At 32.0% G+C, this 20,684-nt stretch overlaps 4 protein-coding genes across 8 annotated transcripts; 1 reads left to right on the top strand and 3 right to left on the bottom strand.

The window, feature by feature from the left end:
* Positions 1-469: 469 nt before the first annotated feature.
* LOC105137343 (Transducin/WD40 repeat-like superfamily protein) lies at positions 470-6,799 on the bottom strand. The gene is made up of 15 exons (XM_011043067.1): positions 6,541-6,799; positions 6,395-6,450; positions 5,995-6,171; positions 5,696-5,810; positions 5,487-5,586; positions 5,195-5,374; positions 4,808-4,866; positions 4,104-4,191; positions 3,933-4,008; positions 3,374-3,473; positions 2,400-2,451; positions 1,763-1,900; positions 1,502-1,589; positions 1,312-1,379; positions 470-911 (listed from the first exon to the last, which is right to left on the bottom strand). The coding sequence occupies exons 1-14, from the start codon at positions 6,596-6,598 to the stop codon at positions 1,317-1,319; spliced, it is 1,350 nt and encodes a 449-aa protein (XP_011041369.1). The 5' UTR covers positions 6,599-6,799; the 3' UTR covers positions 470-911; positions 1,312-1,316.
* A 1,776-nt stretch (positions 6,800-8,575) lies between these two features.
* On the top strand, positions 8,576-11,145 carry LOC105137341 (Ubiquitin carboxyl-terminal hydrolase family protein). Of its 3 annotated transcripts, none has more exons than XM_011043064.1 (2): positions 8,576-10,105; positions 10,216-11,145. In XM_011043064.1, exon 1 carries the CDS (start codon positions 8,639-8,641, stop codon positions 9,986-9,988), a length of 1,350 nt encoding a protein of 449 aa, XP_011041366.1. In that variant the 5' UTR covers positions 8,576-8,638; the 3' UTR covers positions 9,989-10,105; positions 10,216-11,145. The 3 variants fall into 3 exon arrangements, with proteins under 3 accessions (XP_011041366.1, XP_011041365.1, XP_011041364.1); XM_011043063.1 differs by having other exon boundaries at positions 8,576-10,705; positions 10,793-11,145; XM_011043062.1 differs by having other exon boundaries at positions 8,576-10,711; positions 10,799-11,145.
* A 485-nt stretch (positions 11,146-11,630) lies between these two features.
* Positions 11,631-13,981, bottom strand: LOC105137342 (syntaxin-52-like). 2 transcript variants are annotated; one of them, XM_011043066.1, is made up of 6 exons: positions 13,816-13,981; positions 13,375-13,609; positions 12,480-12,685; positions 12,291-12,391; positions 12,129-12,173; positions 11,631-11,915 (listed from the first exon to the last, which is right to left on the bottom strand). In XM_011043066.1, exons 2-6 carry the CDS (start codon positions 13,590-13,592, stop codon positions 11,790-11,792), a joined length of 696 nt encoding a protein of 231 aa, XP_011041368.1. In that variant the 5' UTR covers positions 13,593-13,609; positions 13,816-13,981; the 3' UTR covers positions 11,631-11,789. The 2 variants fall into 2 exon arrangements, with proteins under 2 accessions (XP_011041368.1, XP_011041367.1); XM_011043065.1 differs by having other exon boundaries at positions 13,375-13,597; positions 13,816-13,979.
* Positions 13,982-16,633: 2,652 nt separating this feature from the next.
* On the bottom strand, positions 16,634-19,403 carry LOC105137340 (syntaxin-52-like). 2 transcript variants are annotated; one of them, XR_844550.1, is made up of 7 exons: positions 19,265-19,403; positions 18,792-19,014; positions 17,691-17,896; positions 17,498-17,598; positions 17,329-17,373; positions 16,753-17,132; positions 16,634-16,711 (listed from the first exon to the last, which is right to left on the bottom strand). XR_844550.1 is itself a non-coding variant. In XM_011043061.1 (6 exons), exons 2-6 carry the CDS (start codon positions 19,007-19,009, stop codon positions 17,007-17,009), a joined length of 696 nt encoding a protein of 231 aa, XP_011041363.1. In that variant the 5' UTR covers positions 19,010-19,014; positions 19,265-19,403; the 3' UTR covers positions 16,634-17,006. The 2 variants fall into 2 exon arrangements, 1 of the variants encoding a protein (XP_011041363.1); XM_011043061.1 differs by having other exon boundaries at positions 16,634-17,132.
* Between the last annotated feature and the right edge of the window lie 1,281 nt (positions 19,404-20,684).

The raw sequence follows: 20,684 nt of genomic DNA, 5'->3' as shown, positions 1-20,684 counted from the left end.
TGCAATTACACACTTAATCCTGAATAGAATTAGATTCCTTGACTAACCCAAAAACTATATATATTCCTCTATCGTTAGTTCAAAATGAATTACGAAAAAGAAATGAAAGATAGCAGACTTCACAATAAATTGCTCAGCACCCTCTGCTTGATCAAAAAACAACTCAATTTCCTTTTAAATATCATATATTTAGCTTTTTTTAAAAAAAAAAAAAACAAACATTGATTTAAACCAAAAAATAGGTAAAAAAAAGAATTTGCTTTGCAAGCACAAATACCAAACAGGCAACAAAAATCACAATTTGAGCTAGAACACAACCTCTCAGATTCAAGCCAGCAATTGCAGAAAAAGAATCAATCAGCAGAGTTACATGACCTCCTTCATCCTGTTTTGGGAGGTTGAGTACAAGTAATGTGAAAAACAAAAACAAAGGTAAATGTTTAGGCTTAAAAAAGAGTACAAGTCCTGGTGTTCATTAAAAGACCTAATGGCTGATGAACCATTGTGTGTTTGCAAATATGAAGACATTCAAACTGAGAAAGCTTCTATAACAATTCTCCTCTTTTGGCAGTAAACAGAAAAATTGGAATTAGAAGATGAATACATTTTGCCAACAGAAGAGTCAGGGCATGAATTTAAGTGCAAACCCTATGTTCGTGTACTTCAGTTTTTCATAAGGTGTTACACAAACATTTAAATCTTGCCATGACATGATATATGCCTAGCATCTTGAGATGCAGCTGTAAATGCGCCTGCTCATGAGGCTTCCACATCAACAATATACATTTATGTGCTCTCTGCATCAGTGAGTGCCATGGATTAGTTTGCTGCATATCTCCTGGAGGTTCAAACCAACAATCATCTTCACTATGCGACTTCTCATCAAACAAAAAACAGCACTCTTTCACATGCTTCACAAAACAAAAACATCATCAAAATAAAATCTATCACAGCTTGATCAATGGACAACATCAGCAACAAAAAATAAAAATAAAAATGGAACTCAAGCCAAGAATTTCCCCATGACTTTTGAGAGGGCAGAAGTTGCATGCTACAATAAAGTTGGTGTGGTACTTATTAATTGGAACCAATAATCTAAGCATTTATTTCTCCTTTTCTATAGATTTTACTCAAATAACAACTGATAACAAATTGGTCATAGGACCTGCTAGCATCTTAATCAATAACAACAACAATTTATTTGACTAGCATTTATCCAATTGCAGGAGGCCGTTTCTTTAGTCATGACAGAAAATCAGCGAGTTTGGGAAAGGGTTTGAGATACTATGTGTTTGGAAATTAAAGACATACCTTAGTTATGGAAGACTATGGGAGTGAAATATTAGGGGATAGGTACAGCAAAATCCACTGCTCCAGCACTGCACATTAGAGCAATTGCATGAATTGTTTGTTAAAGCTAATTGTTATCCATTAAAGCACTGAAATTGCACAGATTTGAAGTGAATTGTGTACAAAGGTCAAGAAATTTAAGCGGACTTACCACAGAAAGCAACGGTCCCTGTTTGAACTTGTCATGAAACGAAAATGCAATTGGCTTTGGATTGTCTCCAGGCCCTCTAATAAATCCACTGGATTCATATCAAGGCAACTCATAAATATATAGAGAGTAAAGATGCTATTTAATCATTCAAATTAAAATCTTATTTTATTTATTTCTAAAAGAGAGAACTATTAATTGGGAGAGAAAAAATACTGCAAACAGATTATAGTGAAATGAGGATGATAATGATAAACAACTCACACTAGTGATGCAGAAATCAGGGGAGTCCTTCTAACATCATAAATGGCAACAAGACCTTTGTAATTATCATCCCCTCCTTTATAAGATACAGCCAGTCTTTCACCAGAAGCATCCCAAGCTATCTTCTCAATTCCCTCACTGCATGATAAAAAAATGAAAAAAAAAAATTAGTTGGCATAGTGCTATCAAACAATTACCTTACAACCCACAATAGTAAGAATATCAAGCCAAGGCCTGAAACAAAATATTTAAAAAATGAGTGCTCCTGTCATGTAAACTTCGTCACTTTCTGTTTCTGACCTTAATCAGAAAGCTACAATCTTTTTAATCATACTAGAAAAATAAGACTTATAATAATAGCTTTCAAATTTCACTACATTATTGAGAAGGGATTGGATAGATTAAAGTTCATCAGCATTGAACAGTACATAAAATAAGAGCATTTCAGAAAGGCATCAAAACACAGGCATATCTATCTGAAGGTAAGAGAATAACAATAACTAAATACACAATTCACCATACATTCATATATTTTTACTCCTTTCATTCTCAAGAAACAGTTCATTCATAATAATTCAAACCATATGAAAGAAGCCAAAAACATTCTGTACAAATTTAAGAGAAATTTTCTCTATACCTGCCCGTCATGGTTGTTATCTCTGGTAAATCAACTGGTAACAGATGTGAATCTGCAGCAGAACAATAATGATACGTTAAAGGTGAAATAACCATATAAAAGACCTTATTCATTTAATAAATTCATCAGATAAGAAATAAACTGAATTAGTAGAGGACAGTTCCTGCATCTATATAGAGTGCATAAGCAAGAGAAAACCAGGTCAATCAGAATTCAGATTGAATATCAGCTTAAAAAAGCAACCTGAAAAGCCCCAGAGACATTACACCACAAATGAGCCCAAAAAAGTAATCTGGTTCCAAAAAAGTTGTAAGCCTCTAAAATTCCTTGTAAAACTAAAAGATTCTGCTCCATCAACACAAACCATATGAAAGCAAATTTAGCAAATTTCCACAAAATCCTGTGATCCTTCCTTCTCCCCACAGACACCTGTTGGAAGACTCTGCCTAGTAAGAGATAGATACTATCATCAAAGTTAACAATTTGGCCTATGACCGAAAAGCTAAATAACATAACCCAAAAAAAAGGAGTTAAAAGCTTCTGAATTTTTATAAACTTGAACAAGACACTCATTTCAAAGATTACATGCATAATTAAGTAATCGTAGTAATCCTAAACTCCAATAATTAGCCAATGAAATAGAAAACCACACATTTTGGACTGCTAAATGGATTGAAACTGTGAAAACCAAAAAAAAAATCATACCAAACTTGGGATCCAGCAAAAGATACTCAGCCATACAGAAAACTAACAGAATATGCCTTGACTCCTACAATTACAGAAAACCTAGAAAATAGTACACTAACATACTTACAAATAGAACTTAATACTAATCGAACAAGATTCTAAAGTGCATCTAACCTGGAGTATAATTTCATATAATATGTAATCTTATAGTTTTCTATGTTGCAAGCCTTTTATGATTCTCATTGATATGATTAGAGAAAAATATTTAAAAGCTCCAGCCTGCATACCTAAAGATGGAGGCTTTGATGAAAAATGAATGGAACCCAATGTTAAAGACCCAGAGAAAGCAATCAATATTATATGCCCATCAGGATCCCATGTTGCTCCCTGACAAAAGAAGACATGATTGATATCTGGAGCCAATAAAAATTCTTCCATTGCATTGCATATGAATAGCATCCAAGATAATGAAATGATTGAGTTTCTGTAATTATCTAAACCAATTCTCCAATTATACCTCTTCAGCCAAATATGGATGGGGCATTATTTACTTTGAGTTAGAAAATCATGTTTAAAATTAGTACAATTTTAATAAAAATTGCATCAGAACTTCGAAAAACAGAAAGAAAAAAAGGGATAAGATGGAACGTTGACCACTTTGATAGACTTTTATATAAACTTATACTTGGATGGGTAAAACATGAAACTTAAAGAAATTAGGCAAGTTAACTTGATAAGGGATTACAGCCACTGAAATTCAAAAATTGAATGATCTCAATATTTTGCAATTCACAACCAAGAGGTTAGAAGTCATTTATGATGATGCAAGCGTCATCGTATACATACCGTGACAAAGCCACTAGTCGAAGACCAAGGTTCAGATGTCCATGTGTTTGTCTCCCAGAGATAAAATGTTCCATCACTAGATGAAAGAAAATGATTAGCAACAGCTCATGAAGTGGATCAGAGTACTATCCAAATGCAATATGTGTGTGTTAACTTGAGTTATGGCCATACAATTTTGCAGCAAAAAAGTAATCTCCAGTAGGTGACCATTTTAGTAACGATATGCCTCCTAATCCACGTCGAATGGGTGTCCCCAGACCTATAAATTGCAACAAAACAAGACAGATTGAGGGAGGTTTTAGAAACCAAAAATCTTTGGTGAAGCAATATCAAGCACAATAACACGTAAGCCTATCCCAACTAGTCTGAGATTGAGGTTTATTTGTAATTGTTGTGATACACAGGGCTCAGGGAGTATAAGCATGCAAAAGAGTTGACCAATCCTTTCAATAGTAGTCAAAATTGCTCGATCTTTTAATGTCATTGATTTTTGTCATGAAAATTTGGCCAAATAAACTCAACTTAGTCTTTAAATACCAAGCACGTGGGACCTAAGGCCCTCAAATGCTTAACCATCAGATTTTCACCTCATCATATGTCATGAGTTTGTAATTATTTAAAAGCAACTTTAAACTATAAGCATGGGGGACACATATGAGGGCACAAGAATGTCCATAAAACAGCACTGAATGCATAATGTAATCAGGTTAGTTCCACACACATGATAATATATCCATGTCTGGGGTCTATGTATGAAGCCAAACATCAGGAAAAAAATCATACTATTTTCTTTCAGCTAGAGATTTGAAATAGCCTCCTTAAAAACTAATTGATGTTAACCATGGCAATTTAAGAGGTCAAGATTGTCCACATACCTTGTGAGACATCCCATATGGTGAACGAAGAGCTCTCACATGATGCAGATGCCAAATATGTGAAGCTAAGTCAAGGAAATTTAATCTCCTTTAAAAACAGAAACTAATCTGAAATGATGAAAAGACATACCAAATAGATACTAAATTTCGGAGCTGACAAATTGTAGAAAATATTAAGGATCTTACGACTGGTCTCAGAGAAGTAAAGCTTGCAAATTGGTTCAGAAAAATAGCTACCATGTAAAACATATGATAAAATCATGAGCAGGTGTAAAAACTTCAAGGCTACAAGATCTGCTATGATTTTGGTCTGAAATGCAAATTTTTCTGATTATTTTAAAAAAAAAAAAACACTTTCAAACTTCAAATTTAAATTGATCAGGATATCTTCCATCAGGACTCCATGATATTGCACTTGTTTGCTCATCACTGTGACTACGAAGAAAATCTACTAGAGTCCATCGACCTCCAGAGCCTCTAGTAAGAGTTCCCAAGGAGGAAGCAGCACCAGCCCTCACAGTGGCTGGATTACCTGGATAAGAAGCAGCCCATATGCAGATTCCACCCCTGGAATCCAGTCCAACAACCGAGAAAATACAGAGACTTAATGCCTTGTAAAAGAAATGCATAAAATTGACTATCGCAATACAATGACAGAAATTTCAATTTTGATACTTGCTTGCATGCTACAGAAAGTGATTTTCCACCATTTGGTCTCCACTCAAGAGCCCTAATATCTTGTTGAGCCCCATTGCTTAAAACACAGGCATCCTTCCCTTCTGTTGAAAAAAATCAACACAACATCTCTCAAACTCTTTAAAAAGGCCTTTCCCCTTAACATGACTGCTCCTTTAAATCATTAAAATCTTGTACCATAAAACTGCTTACCTGAATCTTCATAATCACGAACTATAACCTGGTTCGGACCTGAAATAAATGCAATAATATGTCTATGCTGGTGCCAACTCACTCCTTGAAGATCAATCTCCGGTAACAAGTGTACCTATACCACTTACAACTTGAGAATGCAGAACTACAACATATCAACCCTCTCACTCACTACTTCTCATTCAAAAACTTCTAAAAACTGTTACATATAATCACCTAATTTCCCATTTGCACTATGTTCCACTACTAATTACACAATCAAACAAAAGTAAAAGATTAAGGTGTTATTATTAGCTTACACAATTAGGATAAAACATGCGCTTGATGGAGTCATTAACAAGGCATTGCAATGATTTCATCAAACCTTTCCTCTCAACACTCTCCCCATTGTTTCTTTCCTGGTGTTCAGATTCCTGATTTTCGCCAGTCGATCCCAACAGCTCTGGTTGAAACGGAATTGGACTGAACACCATTCCCTAAGCATCATTAAATCCACAAAATCAAAACTTTCAATATCAAAACACAATAAAACCAAAACCATTTTTTATTAACAAAAAATAAAATCAATTTATTGCAAGAAAATAAAAAATCTGAATCTTTCCATTGGTTCAATTCTATAAAAGATCAAGACTATTAATAGAAAAAAGCATAAAATAAAAGAAACCCATTTTTATAAACACAAAATGGAAAGCAGTTTACTAGAATTTTTCCATAAGCATCCTTGGCTCGATCATCAGAGATGGCTTCAGCTACAACTGCAATGTAGAGCAAATACATTTACAAAGATTCAACCTTTGGAAAAAACAAACCAAAAATGTATGCTTTAAAAGGGTGAGAGGGAGTACTTAGGGTTCGATTGATTTCGCAGATGGTGACTGAGCCTTGCAGTGGAAAGGAAGGCATGGTTTTGGGGAGGAAGCAAGGGCGGTTGAATCAGTGAGTTGGGGAATCAAGTTATTGAAATTTGGGGTTTAGGGATTTTGTTCAGTCTTTCACAGTACAGAAGTTCTGTGAGATTTTGGATCCTTTTAGTTGTTGTTTTTTTTTTTTAAAAAAAAAACAAAATTTAATGTTATTTTGTGTACAGAGGGCAATGAATTTCTTTAAAAAAAAAAAATCAATTTCATAACCTGCTCGTAGCATGAGCCTCAAACAAAAGCCCAAGAGCATGCTATTATATTATTCTTTAGTCCCTGTTTTCATAACATGGTTGTAACTTAGTCCCTCTTTGATCAAAACTTCAATGTTGTTGCAACTTGCATCCACTTTAATTCTATAGTCCTTGATTTCAGTGTATTCGTTATTGTGATTCAATTCACTTCTCAATATTTTTTAAATTATTTTTTTGAAAAATAATTAAATTAATGTTTTAAATTTTTTTATAATTTTCATATAATATTTTAAAAATATTAATGTCAAAAAAGTTTTTAAAAAATATTATCTTAATATATTTTTATTTTAAAAAAACTTTATAAAAATATTATATATTACATTACCAAGTACTTATTACTATCATGAGAAGCGGTATGGTACTCACGAATCACACAAAAATTTTAATATATATATATATATATTATTGTGCTTTAAAATGGATAGAATCTATTCTTACTAATCTAGCATTTTTTTCTCCATATTTTTTTCATTCTCATATTTTCTTAGAGACAAAAAAACAACCTTTTTTTAAAATAATCCTAACCTAATAATAACCATAGAAACTGATTGAGATCACATAAAATTTATCAAATATTAATTATTAGTTAATAATTCAAATTAACCCGGATAATTTAATGTTAAGAAATAATTAAAAAATATATTATTTTAATAATAAATAACTAGAATAATATTGTTAATTCCATTCCAGTTGTCATTCCTTTTTTTTAATTAAAATAATATATTTTGATTTTAAAGTATTTCACCGTATTATTTTGGAGTTGTAATATATATACATATACATATACATATACATATATATATATAAAATAACACAAAAAATAACCTTTCAAAAAAAAATTATAAAAATACCATTGACATTCTTACAAGACTTTTCTAAATTTTTGTTGTCCTAAAAAATTGACTTAAGATTTTTCATAAAATGTTTAATCTAATGGTTAGATTAGGAGATATAATTAATATCATAAAATTAAATAATATTTTTTTAAAATAAAAAATATTATTTAATCAAAACAAAACTGAAATGTTCGAGGTGGAATTTGGGTGGAATTTCTGGAATGCATCAAGATTTTGAAAAAAAATAAAATTTATTCTGATTTATTTTATTTTTTAAACTAAAACAAGATATACCACCAATTTAAACAACACAAATGAAATAGACAATTTAAATTAAACTAGATTAATATGACGAAAGATGATTGTTTTCAAGATTTGGTCAGGTCAAAAAGTAAAGGAAATTAAAAAACAAATTGCTTGATTCTCTCTTCATTCATCAATGCCTAGTTTTAGTATGTATCTGTGATGGTAATGTGAAGTGATTTTTTAAATAATTTTTTGATTGATATTTTAAAAATAAAAAACATTAAAAAAAATATTTTTAATAATAAATATATTTTAAAAAAATATTTGAAAACAGTTTGAAATGAAATAACATGTAACCTTTAAAAAGTTTGAAGCTGGACAAACCCAAAAATTAAAATGAGGTGAGAAAAACTCTGGCATAACCCTAGGAGGAAGATAAACTCTTTATTTTTGTATTTTAAAAGTTTTTTAAAAAATATTTAATTTTTTTTTATTTTTTATTAATTTTAAATTAATATATTTTCAATATTTTTAAATTATTTTGGTATATTAATATTAAAAATAATTTTTTTAAAATAAAAAATATTATTAATAAATATTTTAATACAAAAAAATTTTGAGCTCTTGAAAGCTCAAGCTCCAAAGACCTCTCACTCTATCCCCTTCTCAAACATAAGAGGAAAAGAAAAAATGAACCTTTCGAAAATCAGCAAGCATCGCTGCCTATTACAGTTCAGAATCCACATAAATCCTCAAGAAACAAACCTTCCGAAAATCCCTTTTGGTCCTTTCAATTTATTCATCCAAAGAAGATGGAAAAAGCCAGCAAACACAGCACAAACTCGGTTAGAATCAAGAACCATAGATTCCAAACTCAACAGACTAACAACATACCTCAAGAAACTCAAAACCATCCTCAAAATCTACGAACTCATGTCAAATCGAAAGAGGGGTCCTTTTGTATCCCTGCAGTTGATGTCCAGATGGACAAATATAGTGGGGCTGAATGTAGGTATGGGTGAGTTTGTGCATAAGCACCCCCATGTGTTTGATGTATTTACACACCCGGTTAATAGGAATTTATGTTGTAGGATTAGTGGGAAATTCAAGGGTTTGGTGAGTGAAGAAGAGCGTCTTGTGAAAGATTGTGAATTGGAGTGTGCGAAGAGAGTTAAAAGGTTGTTAATGATGTCTAAAAACGGGAGACTTCATGTTCATGCTTTGAGGTTGATTAGGAGAGAATTGGGATTGCCTGAGGATTTTAGGGAGTCAGTTTTAGGGAAGTATAAGGAAGATTTTAGGCTGGTTGATTTGGAGATTGTTGAATTGGTTGATAAAGATGAGAACTTCGGGGTGGCTGAAGTTGAGAAATGGAGAGAGAAAGAGTATAGAGAGAAGTGGTTGAGTGAGTTTGAGACGAAGTTTGCATTTCCTATCAATTTCCCTACGGGGTTTAAGATTGAAAGGGGGTTTAGAGAGAAGTTGAAGAATTGGAAAATGCTTCCTTATTTGAAGCCTTATGAGGGAAATGAGGTTGTTCAGGTGGGCGCTTGTGGTGGGAAGAATAGATATGAGAAACGGGCGGTAGCAATGATTCATGAGTTGTTGAGTTTGACAGTGGAGAAGATGGTTGAGGTTGAGAGATTGGCTCATTTTAAAAAGGATTTTGGTATGGAAGTGAATGTGCGCGAGTTGTTATTGAAAAATCCTGGGATTTTCTATATATCAACTAAGGGAAGCACTCATACTGTTATTCTTAGGGAAGCATATAGTAAAGGTTGTTTGATTGAGCCAAATCCGATTTATGTTGTTAGGAGGAAGATGTTGGATCTTGTATTGCTGGGTTGTAGAAACACAAGAGAGTTGCAAGCTGAGGAAGAAATTAAGAACGGGAGTGACAGTCTCATTAGGAAAGCATTTGCTGGAAATACAACAGTTGGCGAGTGGGTTGTCCCAATTTCAGAGAGTTTTGACAATGTGAATGACCATGATGATCCAGCTGAAATCATTGATGCATCAGAGGAGTTTGATGGATGCTAGGAAAATTGAAGCGGTGAAAATGACGAATGAGCTAGGGGATGATACAAAATAAGCATATGGTGACTTTACATTCATTATCCAAGATGTAATTCCGTGGACTGTTTGAACTCCAACAAGGTTGCCGCGACAAGCAGTTTATAAATGGACTAATTTCACACAGTACACCAACACATCCTTTTTGTAACACCGCATATTATCAGTTTAACACTTTCTTCCTCCTTTGTCAGGGGAAAGGAGTAGTATCGTGTAGCATTCCAGAAGGTCTAAGGGACAGAATGTTCGCCTTAAGTTGCATCACAGTCTTACGAGATATGCAGCAGTTTGAAAATGCAAGTACTCTGATCGAAAATGATGACTGAAGGCAAATAACTAGTGTTAAAGAGGATGCATAGGTTTCTTCTCAGACATGCTAAGGGTCCCGGGAGCTAACTGCGAGGATGAAATGTTATTGGTTGCTTTAAAGATGATCAGGCTGGAATTATGGACAAGCATTCAAGGGATCAGGGGATTAAAGCATTTAGACGAGGGGCGGGGTGGAAGCATGGCTCTGTCTCTGAAGTCTTAACACAGATCTTTATGTGGTGCTGATAGTGATTTTGCTTATTGATGCGTGAAGTCTTATTGTACCATGGACATGACTGGCACCGGATGGGGCTGGTTGAGTTTCTTTTTTTTGGTTTCCTTTTATTCTCCCCCGCAAAGAGTACAGTTTTCAACGCGCCGGTACATTCTTTTTCTGTAACGTGCTTCATTTTTGTAAACGTTCTTGGCATCAATTTAATACTTTCTTCTATTTTTCGTGAGGGACAGAAGTAGTTTGGTGTAGCATTGTAGTCTTTATCGGATATGCAGCGATATGACAATGGTTGGACAATCTGAAGAATTGAAGATATGAAGTCCAGGTGCTGGGGTGAATAATGATGGTGAAGAGAGAATTGCAGCACAATGATCCATACGCTTCTTCTCCAATCTCTGTCATTGTCGTGCCAGGTAGTGTGTAGTGTTTAATTAATGTCAGGAGACAACTGGAACATAGGGAAGGTGGAGATTATTGTCAGGAGACAATTGGAACATAGGGAAGGTGGAGATTAGCTTTGTTTAGTGGTGGTGTACAAGAAATTGATTCTAATTGATGGAATAACCTCTTATGCTTTTTTTTCTTGGGTACAATATAGTACAATAGAAAGACCAACTTCATAGAAGACGATTCCCAATCTTATCAGCTAGCAAAAACCATGTGAGCTCGGGAGGACAGGTGGTGATTCCAATCATGCATTGCAGAATCAAAACCTAAACCCAAATGGGTGTTTGTATAGTCTGCACACTGGTAACCTTCTTAAAGAACAGGTATGAGCTTATATTAACCATCCTTTTTACAGAAAAGCTAGAACAAATGAGGGTGGCAAGAGCTAAAGGTTTGCAAATGCACTTGATGGCTTCCATGGAATCTAATCTGCCACCAAACAAAAACAGTCCAATTTTTTAGCCAGCAAGTTGCCCTGCTAAATGCCCCACGATTCGGCTATCGTGTTAATTGCCAAACCAATATAACCTGAGGAACCCTTAAACCAATTCCCAAGTGGTCCCAAATCTGTTAAATTTTCCTAGAAAACACGCATCCATCACGGTGCATTTATCATCATCGTTGACAATCACCAAAAAGCTCTATACGTTAATTACACACTCAAAACATAACCATAGGACCAGCACAAATCGTTTGTTTCTGCCATGCAAGTGTACCAAGCAATATTGCACACAAAGCCAAAACAAAATTAGAATGTTGAGCTTACCATTCCTAACATTACAAATATTTAATCAATACCAACACGACAACAATTAGAATGACAATAGCAATGACCAGAAAGATCCAGCAAGCACAGCCACTTTTGGTGCGTTTGTTCAGAAAAGCCAAATTCCTTTGAACTCTCTGTTCCAAATATAACCAACATAGGCATCAGGTGAAAGGGACAGTTACCTTTCAGGCAACCATAAATTTATGCATAAGATTATCAAAAGACACTTAAAAATCATCTCCTTCACACAGTAAAAGCCCTTAATCAATAGTTAGTTTTATTGCTAATGAAATACAAATTTATAACAATTAATTGTGAACCGCCAATCTAAAGATCGGAAAACAAACCTGCATACGGGAATTCGTTACATCCACGTGCTCGTCTAAGTCATCCTGAATAAAGAAAAGGGAATATTGTGTTATAGGTTGCAATCAACTTAGCATGTTATAGGACGGTGAAAATGCGACATTATAAATAGAATAAATGGGGAATAAATAAAAAACACCAACCAGAAGCCTAGTGTGTAGGGTAAGTTCCTCGTTGACGGCCAATGCAATGTGTTTTGTACTTGTCACCGTCTCATCCAATTTCTCAAGGCCTTCATCTTGTTCTGTTTTTTACGTAAAACAAGTTATGAATCAGCATTACATAATCAGAAAACCACAGAAGCCCTAAAAAAAATAGTTGTTAGAGCATGCCTCTCATGGTTTGCCGTTGAAAACCAACAAGGCCCTGGCTGTCCAAGCCAGATGCTCTATTTATAATATCATCTGTCTTGCTATCAGACCCAAGCAAGTTCTCTCTGTTAGCAGCACCGGCCATTTTGAGAGCAGTAGACATCTGGTTAACTTTTGTACTCAGATTTTTCAGCATCTCTTGACGCCGATTTATCTCTTTCCCTGATCTGGTTTTGAAAACAGCAGTCAAAGATTTCTATCACATTCAGGAAGACAGCAGCAACAAATTATGGCTAGCATATCACACAGACAAAGGTTCTCCACCCTCCACCCTTGCGCTTACCTATAAATGACTCGTTCATCTCATTTTGGTAAAGTATACGTTGAAATATCAACAAATGAAAGGATTTCCACTCCTCAATTGTAGAATACTAAGTATCTGCTACTATATTCGATCCTCCTATGAAAAGGGTTTTCTTAACAAACGTGGATGAGCATTGAACAAGCAAAAACTTCCATAAAACAAAATGAAAAAAGAAAAAGAAACAAACACTTTATATTACATTAAAATCTGAAGAAACACGAGTACCCCACTCATTTAGCACTGTCCTAGCTCCTCAAAAGGTTAACATTAAGATTAAATTTTAAAAACAACCCATGAAGCCTTCACCAAAACTTTAGAAGAAATGAAAAAACAAAAAAAGGATTGCTGATACATTATCATCTAAACTAACACAACTGCTTCACTCATCGAACACTGTCCTAGCACCTTAAGATTAACACTAAATGTGAAAAACAACCACCACCTAAACATTCACACTCAAAAAAAAAAAAAAGACAAGACACTCACAAATATAAAACAAGATTCCATAACCATACAAAGGAACCCTTTACACATAATGATGGAAACACTTACATTGACTGTTTGCTTGGAAGTGCTGACAAAAGGGACTGCAGAATATCAAGTTTGGTTGTCAAAATAGTGGCCTTTCTCCGTATCGCAGAGAGATGTCGCTGTGTTTCTGGTCCAGATTGAGGCAAAGAATTCTTTCCAGAAATCATATCACTAATTTCATCACCAAGTTTTGATGCTTCATTGAATTCTTGCATCCATGATTCTGATGGCGATGCCATTTCCCCTACAATAAAATCTCAACTTCCAATTTAATCGAAATGGATCCAATTTTCACGAAATATCTTCAGAATTCCCATTTCTTATTAAATAAAATTTCTAAGTCTTCTTGCTATCAGAATTGAATTCAATTGGTAGCTAAATTTCTAAATGAATAAAGCACTTTAAAAAAATCCAAACAAAACCCATAAAAGATAATCAATTTGTTGTTCGTTTATGACTTACCTTAGTAAAAACGACCAGGGAGTGATGATTTTTGAGAATTGAGAAATATTTCTACAGCTTAAAGCTCTGTTCGTGTAGAGAAAATGAAGACTTGCCTGTGTTTAGCCGTACAAATTGATCTGGAGTTTCTAAACTAAGAAGAGGGGCAATGTTGTAAGAAATCAGAATTCTATCGCAAAAAAAAAAAAAAGTTGGTCTTATCAACATGTTTTTAAATATTAAGTAAAAATATAATGATGAATTAAAAAATTAATATTAATATATAATAAAAATTATATGTAATAACATATAAAATTTTAAGTTAATTCTTAACATAACAAAGAATAAAATAATATTCAATTTTTTTATTAAAATACTATTTTATTAATCTTTATATAATATTTTTTAAAATTTACAATAATAAAAATATTAAGTATAAAAGAATAAATAAAAAATTATTTTTTTAAATAAAACTCAAAAATTATAATTTTATCAAAAACTATATTATGTTACAAAAAAAAATTAACAAAATTTATAACTATATTATTTTTAGATAAAAATATTTTTATTTTTAGTGTATATATAATAAAGAGAGACAGAAAAAAACACAGAGGAGCAGCTAAGGCGGGCCTCTCCACTTGCGATAAAACATGAATTATCCATTAGTTATTTAGTTATTGATGTACACTCGAATCTTGAAAATCCGTACAAGTTAAATTGAATTTGATGATGAAAATCGATATAACTTTTAATTAAATTATTGGATTGAAATAAAATTGTACGAGTGTATTCTATAAATTTAATGAATCAATTATTATATTAAGGTTGTTTTTATGTTCAAATTAGATTTAGAAATTATTGTTTTAAAAGTTTGTCATTTTTTCATTTCTTTTTTAATTAGGATTTAATTTAAATTTTATTTAATTAAGGATTTTATTAGTTAAATCAATTAAACTTACTATTTAAAATTTGTATATGTCATTAACATATAATTAATAACATTCGTAGTTTATTAAATCAAAATTACATTGTATACAGTTTAGCTGTAATTTTAAGATTTTTAAAATTCTTTGTTACTTTTCAATATATATATATATAATTGTGCAAGATGCACAGTCGATCTCTTCATATGGCATTATTGATGGACTGTTCACAATGTTTTTTTTTGTTTCTTTTTTTTATATATATAATTTGGCTTTTATTGAAACAAATTATAGGCTAATTTGTTGGAAAAGGGTATAATTGAAAGATGGAGGATCTAAATGAAAAACACTGAAGAAATGAGTGGCTTCAATAAAGTTTGGGTGAAATATTTATTTTAATCTTTGTACTTTTCAAATTATTAAATATTGGGTCTAAAGGCAAAATCAATTTTGATTCCAAATTTCATTTGCTTTATGTTTTTGTTCCTAATTTGAGAGAGGTTAAAGAAAATTGTTGGAACCGAACACTACAGGTTGAAAATTTTTCTTGTCACTAATTCTAGCCATAAATACAATTAATATTGGTATCAAATTATTTCATTTAATGAGCAGAATTCACATTAGATATTTTTTATCTTGAATTTGCTTAAAAAACATATCTAAACTTAACAAGATTTTTTTTATTTTATGTTGATTTTGGGTTTTTTGATGATATTTTGGGTTTTTTAAGCCATATATAGGTATATTAAATTGCATAGGATATTTTTCTAGATATTTTAAGTAAAAAAAGATTAAAAATAAGTTTTTAGATTTAAAAAACTTCTGCATTGATTTTTTCGTCGCCATAATAGCTGGAAATTATACAATATTGATATGTTCTCTATCGTTTGATTTTCTTTTTTCAAAAACAAATGAGGCAAACAACATGTCTAAAATAAATAAATAAAAATTAAAAGCATAAGACTGCAAGCTTACACTTACAAGTCCATGCACGAGCCTTTATTTGATGGCCAAAGGCATTGACTTAGTTTGTCGAGCTAAATGTTTAATCTTTAAAAATAAGTAAATATTTTTTTATTTAATATTTTTTTTATATTTATTTTTTTAAAATAAATTTTAAATTTATATTTAAATTAATACACATTCTCTATTTTATTTTGTTTATGTAGTCTCTTTTAAATAATAATTATTTTTTAGTTATTTTGTATGTATTTAATTTCTTTAAAAGATTGTTCTAATTCATCTATATTTTTATGTTTTTTATATAAAAAAATTATTTTAAAAAATAAATAATATTTATTTTTAAATAATATTTTTAATACTTTTTTTTATTTAATCAATTTTATTTGTGTCTAATTTTATCATCATTTAATTAAATAAAAAAATATTTTTTTTGAACAAAATTATTGAATGCAATTGCATAAAAGGCCCGAGTTAAAAATCAAATATCTTAATCTATATTTATATATTAATTTTAATTTTAATTTTAATTTTAATTTTTTATTAATATTTTTTTTATTAATATGTATAATTTTTTATTTAATTAATTAGATATATAAATAAAAATTTTTTATTAAAAAAAAGTTACAAAAACAATTTTTTTTTTAAATGAATGAATTAATACAGTACATTACAAGGTATGTCGGTAAAAGGCTTGTGCAAACGTTGAAAAACTCCAAAAACGGGGAGTTTCTCGGCATTTGTTGATTGAGTGTGGGACCTATTTGGTTGGCCCCGCCCTCAACTTTAGAAAACCAAAGGCTAACTTCTCAAACGCGGAGCCACACGGTGCCGTACAGGTCATGAATACATCCTCAAAATCAATGATTTGGAATTACTTGGCAGAGGAGAGAACACATCAAACCTCGCTATGATGGAGCCATGATTGCAGCTTTTGATTTGCAGTGCATTGTCCCTGTAATGAAGAAATTCTTCTTTTGATTCATAACAACTGCTACAAAATGCAAAAATAGTGTTCGGGATTACAATAGCTTCTATTTGAAGCCTTTTAAAAGTATATTTCACTTACAAAAACATATATTTTTGTTTTAATCTTCAATATGGTAATATCAAAAATAAAAAGAAATCTTAAAAAAATTATTTTAATATGTTTTTAAATAAAAAACTTTCAACACGACCGGACAAAATAAGTGACTTCCCAGTGCAAATCTCCGAACATTCATGACCAACAAACATTGTTCCTCTGCCGAGAAAGAGCAGCCTGGCAATTCCACAAAGCGCCAGTGGCAGAAAAATACATCACAATCTGGAGCGTGATATCCTCAAGAGTTACAAATGTTGAAACAGTTGCCATATGACAACAATTAGAATGACAACGGCAATAACCAGCAAGATCAAGCAAGAGCAGCCGCCCTTGGTGCGTTTGTTCAGAAAAGCCAATTTCCTTTGAACCATCTGTTGCATAAACAGCATCAGCATCAATTGAAGGTTAAAATAATCCAGGCAACTTAAAAGGTTAAAATGCAGAAATTTCCCCATAAAAATATCAAAAGATTAACTCTTTCACACAAGAAATCGCGCTAATCCCATATGTGTTCCTTATTGTTTACAATCACTGAAAACAATTAAAATTAAAAAGCAGGAATCAAACCTGTAGACGAGAATTTGTTACATCCACGTGCTCATCCAAGTCATCCTGAATTAAAGAGGGAAGGGAATATTGAGTTAAAGGTCTACAACAACTCCAGCATGTCAAAGGATTGTCAAAATGCAAGGAGATTATACAATGGAAAAATGGGGGATAAATCAAAAACTCTGACCAGAAGCCTAGTGTGTAGGGAAAGTTCCTCGTTGACAGCCAAAGCAATGTGTTTCGTACTTATCACTGTCTCCTCCAATTTCTCAAGGCCTTGATCTTGTTCTGAATATTTTTATGTCAATTAAGCTACAAAACTTGAACTACATCTTTCTAAAATCAGAGAAAGCAAGAACATCTAAGTTACAATAACATGCCTTTCATAACTTGCCGTTGAAAGCCAACAAGACCATGGTTGTCCAAGCCAGATGCTCTATCCACAATATCATCTGTCTTCTTATCAGGCCCAAGCAAGTTCTCTCTGTTAGCAACACTGGACATATTGAGAATACTAGCCATCTGGTTAACTTTAGTACTCAGATTTTTCAGCATGTCTTGACGTCGATTCATCTCTTTCCCGGTTCTGTTCGTGATGGTATCAGAATCAAAGGTTTTCAGGGTCAGGATGAAAACTAAAGCTAACACGTTACAATAAATAGCTTAATTATGGATTTGCTAAAATACAGTTTTCAACAAGGTCAGGGGTGAAAAACTACAGCTAATGTATTGTTTGGCACATCATATTTATCTATATCTCTATCCCTTCTAACTACCAATGAATTTCTCGTTCATTTGATTTCAGTAAAATATCTATAAAAAACTACAAAGGTCAAAATATCAAAGAATTTCTCATATTTGAGTACAAAATACCATGCAGTACTGAGCACTTACTTCAATATCTAATCCTCCTATGAAAAGGGTTTTTCATGCAACTCTGGAGGAACACCACAACCTCATATATAGCAACCGAACTTCTACAATGCAAAAAGAAGAAAGAAACAAAGAATTTCCCACCTCCCCTATATTTATGCCTTTCATTTGATATTGGTAAATTCCCATCGAAGATCCACTTGTTGATGCTTTCTACTCTTCAGGTACAGATTACCAAACCATACAGTAGTATGGAAAGGGGTTTCTAGGAAACTCTAGAGGAAAGCCTCAACCACACAATCAAAATATGAAGCAAAAGAAAGAAAAAGAAACGAAGGGTCGCTGTACAATGTCGTCTAAACTAACACAAGCATTTCATACATTCACCACTGTTCCAGCTCCTTAAAATTAACATTAACTTTGCGAAACTGGCCACACCATAACATTCACCAGAAAGGATAAGCACAAACATAAAACAGGATTCAATTACCATAATAAAGAGCAATTAGGAAGTCTATTGCTAACCCAGACATTGCAGCATAACTCAATTTAAGGCCCAAAATAAGGTATTTACCAAACAACAATTCACAAGAAAGAAAAACACTTACATTGGTTGCTTGCTAGGAAGTTCTGACAGAAGGGACTGCAAAATATCAAGTTTAGTTCTTAAAATAGTGATCTTTCTTCTACTTGCCGAAAGATGCCTTTGTGTTTCTGGTCCTGATGAAGGCAAGGAATTCTTCCCAGAAATCATACCATTAATTTCATCACCCAGTTTTGATGCTTCATTGAATTCTTGCATCCATGACGCCGATGGCGTTGACATTGCTCCTATAATAATAATAATAATAATAATAATAAAATAAACTTTGCTGCTTTATTTTCCCTGTAATCCTACCATAGTCAAAGAAAAGCTTATTCTCAAAAAAGGGTATTCATAACACAAAAAACTGTCGTAAAATTCTAGTTCAAGATTGAATTCTGAAACAGTCCGTGATTGGCATAATCAAACTACCCCGATTAGCCGGATCATAAAACCGAGACATAAGACCTGGGCTTCAAGGGAACAGAGAATGTTTACCTTAAATTGTATGTTCGATGGGTAACGGATGATGGAGAGAAGATAGCCTTGGCTTCAGAGTAACAGAAAATTAACGTTGACGAAAAGCAGGCAGGGAGACGAGAAGGAAAGCTAGTTGTCTGGTTCCTAATCAATGAGTAATTAATGAACTAAGAGTGACACGTGTATCACGATTAACTTGTCTGATTTACACAGGAATTTTTTTTTTTAAAAAAAAAGAGCCTTGGAGAGTCCGTTTGTTCTTGAGTTGATAATGTTTTTTAATTGCAGGTTTTATTGTCGTTGGTGGGTTAATTAAATTAAAGTTAAAGAAAAAAAAAAACTATGGTAGAGTGCTTTCAATGTATATGAAGTGGGTAATGCGAGTAAAAATATATTATAATACTATTTTTATCCCTTTTTTTCCTGCTCCAATTATTATTTTTTTTTAATTTTTTTTTCACAATCTATTTTCTAAATATTAGATTTAATGTTTTTTTATTTGTTTTTTATTTGATTATCATGTTTTGTCACAAGGGTTCAAAGTTGGTTCAAAGTTAAATTAATGCTTGATTTTATAAAAAAATATAATTTTATTATTTGTAAAAATAATTAAAGATACCAAATTAAAAGTGAGTGAAAATGCAGCCATTTAACTCTAAGCAATGTTTATTCAGTGTTTTTCTAGAAAAAATATGCCTTGATATTTTTTTTCAAATTCTATTTTGGTATCTTTAATTTTAATACTATATATTTTGATCTATTTTAATCAAGAACTTTATTTTATTAATATTTAAATCCATAAGTATAAGGGATAAGTAAGAGAGAGTTGTTGAAAAAAAAAGTCATTAATTATCCATAATAAATAAACTTATTATTAATGTTAATAAGTTTCATTTGATGAAAAAAAATTCTATTAAGAGATTTTTTACTTTTTATCTTATTGAAAAAAAAAATACATAGCAATTGATAAATAAAATTTTATTTTGATTTGATTTTATATTTTAAATTAGTTTAAATATGTTTTGAGTTGAGAAATTAATTTATTGATGAATTTTTTTTAACTTTTTTAGGCTAAAATATATTGAAAATAGTTTTTTAAATTAAAAAAACCTTAACTCCTCTCTGGGTGTTGGAATCTGAAAATGTAGAAAATACGTGGTTTTTTTTTTATATATAAAAAAGATTGTCCTCCCCTTGAACCAATCCCTTGAACCAATAAAAGATTTGTAGAAGGCCATGCATTTTTTACCTTTAAATTTTTTTCTTTTAATTTTAATTTAAATTAATTAAAAATATATTTGGAATGGCCTACCTGGCAAATAATGTGTCATTTGTTTTGTTTTGTTTTTTCCCCTGCAGGTTCAATGTAGACAATATGAAAGATTTGAACTTGCAAAGTAATGAGCTAACAGGTTATTTGCCGGCCACTATCTTCAAC

Source organism: Populus euphratica, unplaced genomic scaffold (genome assembly GCF_000495115.2).
Source record: "Populus euphratica unplaced genomic scaffold, PopEup_1.0 scaffold66.1, whole genome shotgun sequence".
Taxonomy (NCBI): Eukaryota; Viridiplantae; Streptophyta; class Magnoliopsida; order Malpighiales; family Salicaceae; genus Populus; species Populus euphratica.
Note: the sequence above shows the minus strand (reverse complement) of the source record. Positions and strands in the feature narration are given on the sequence as shown.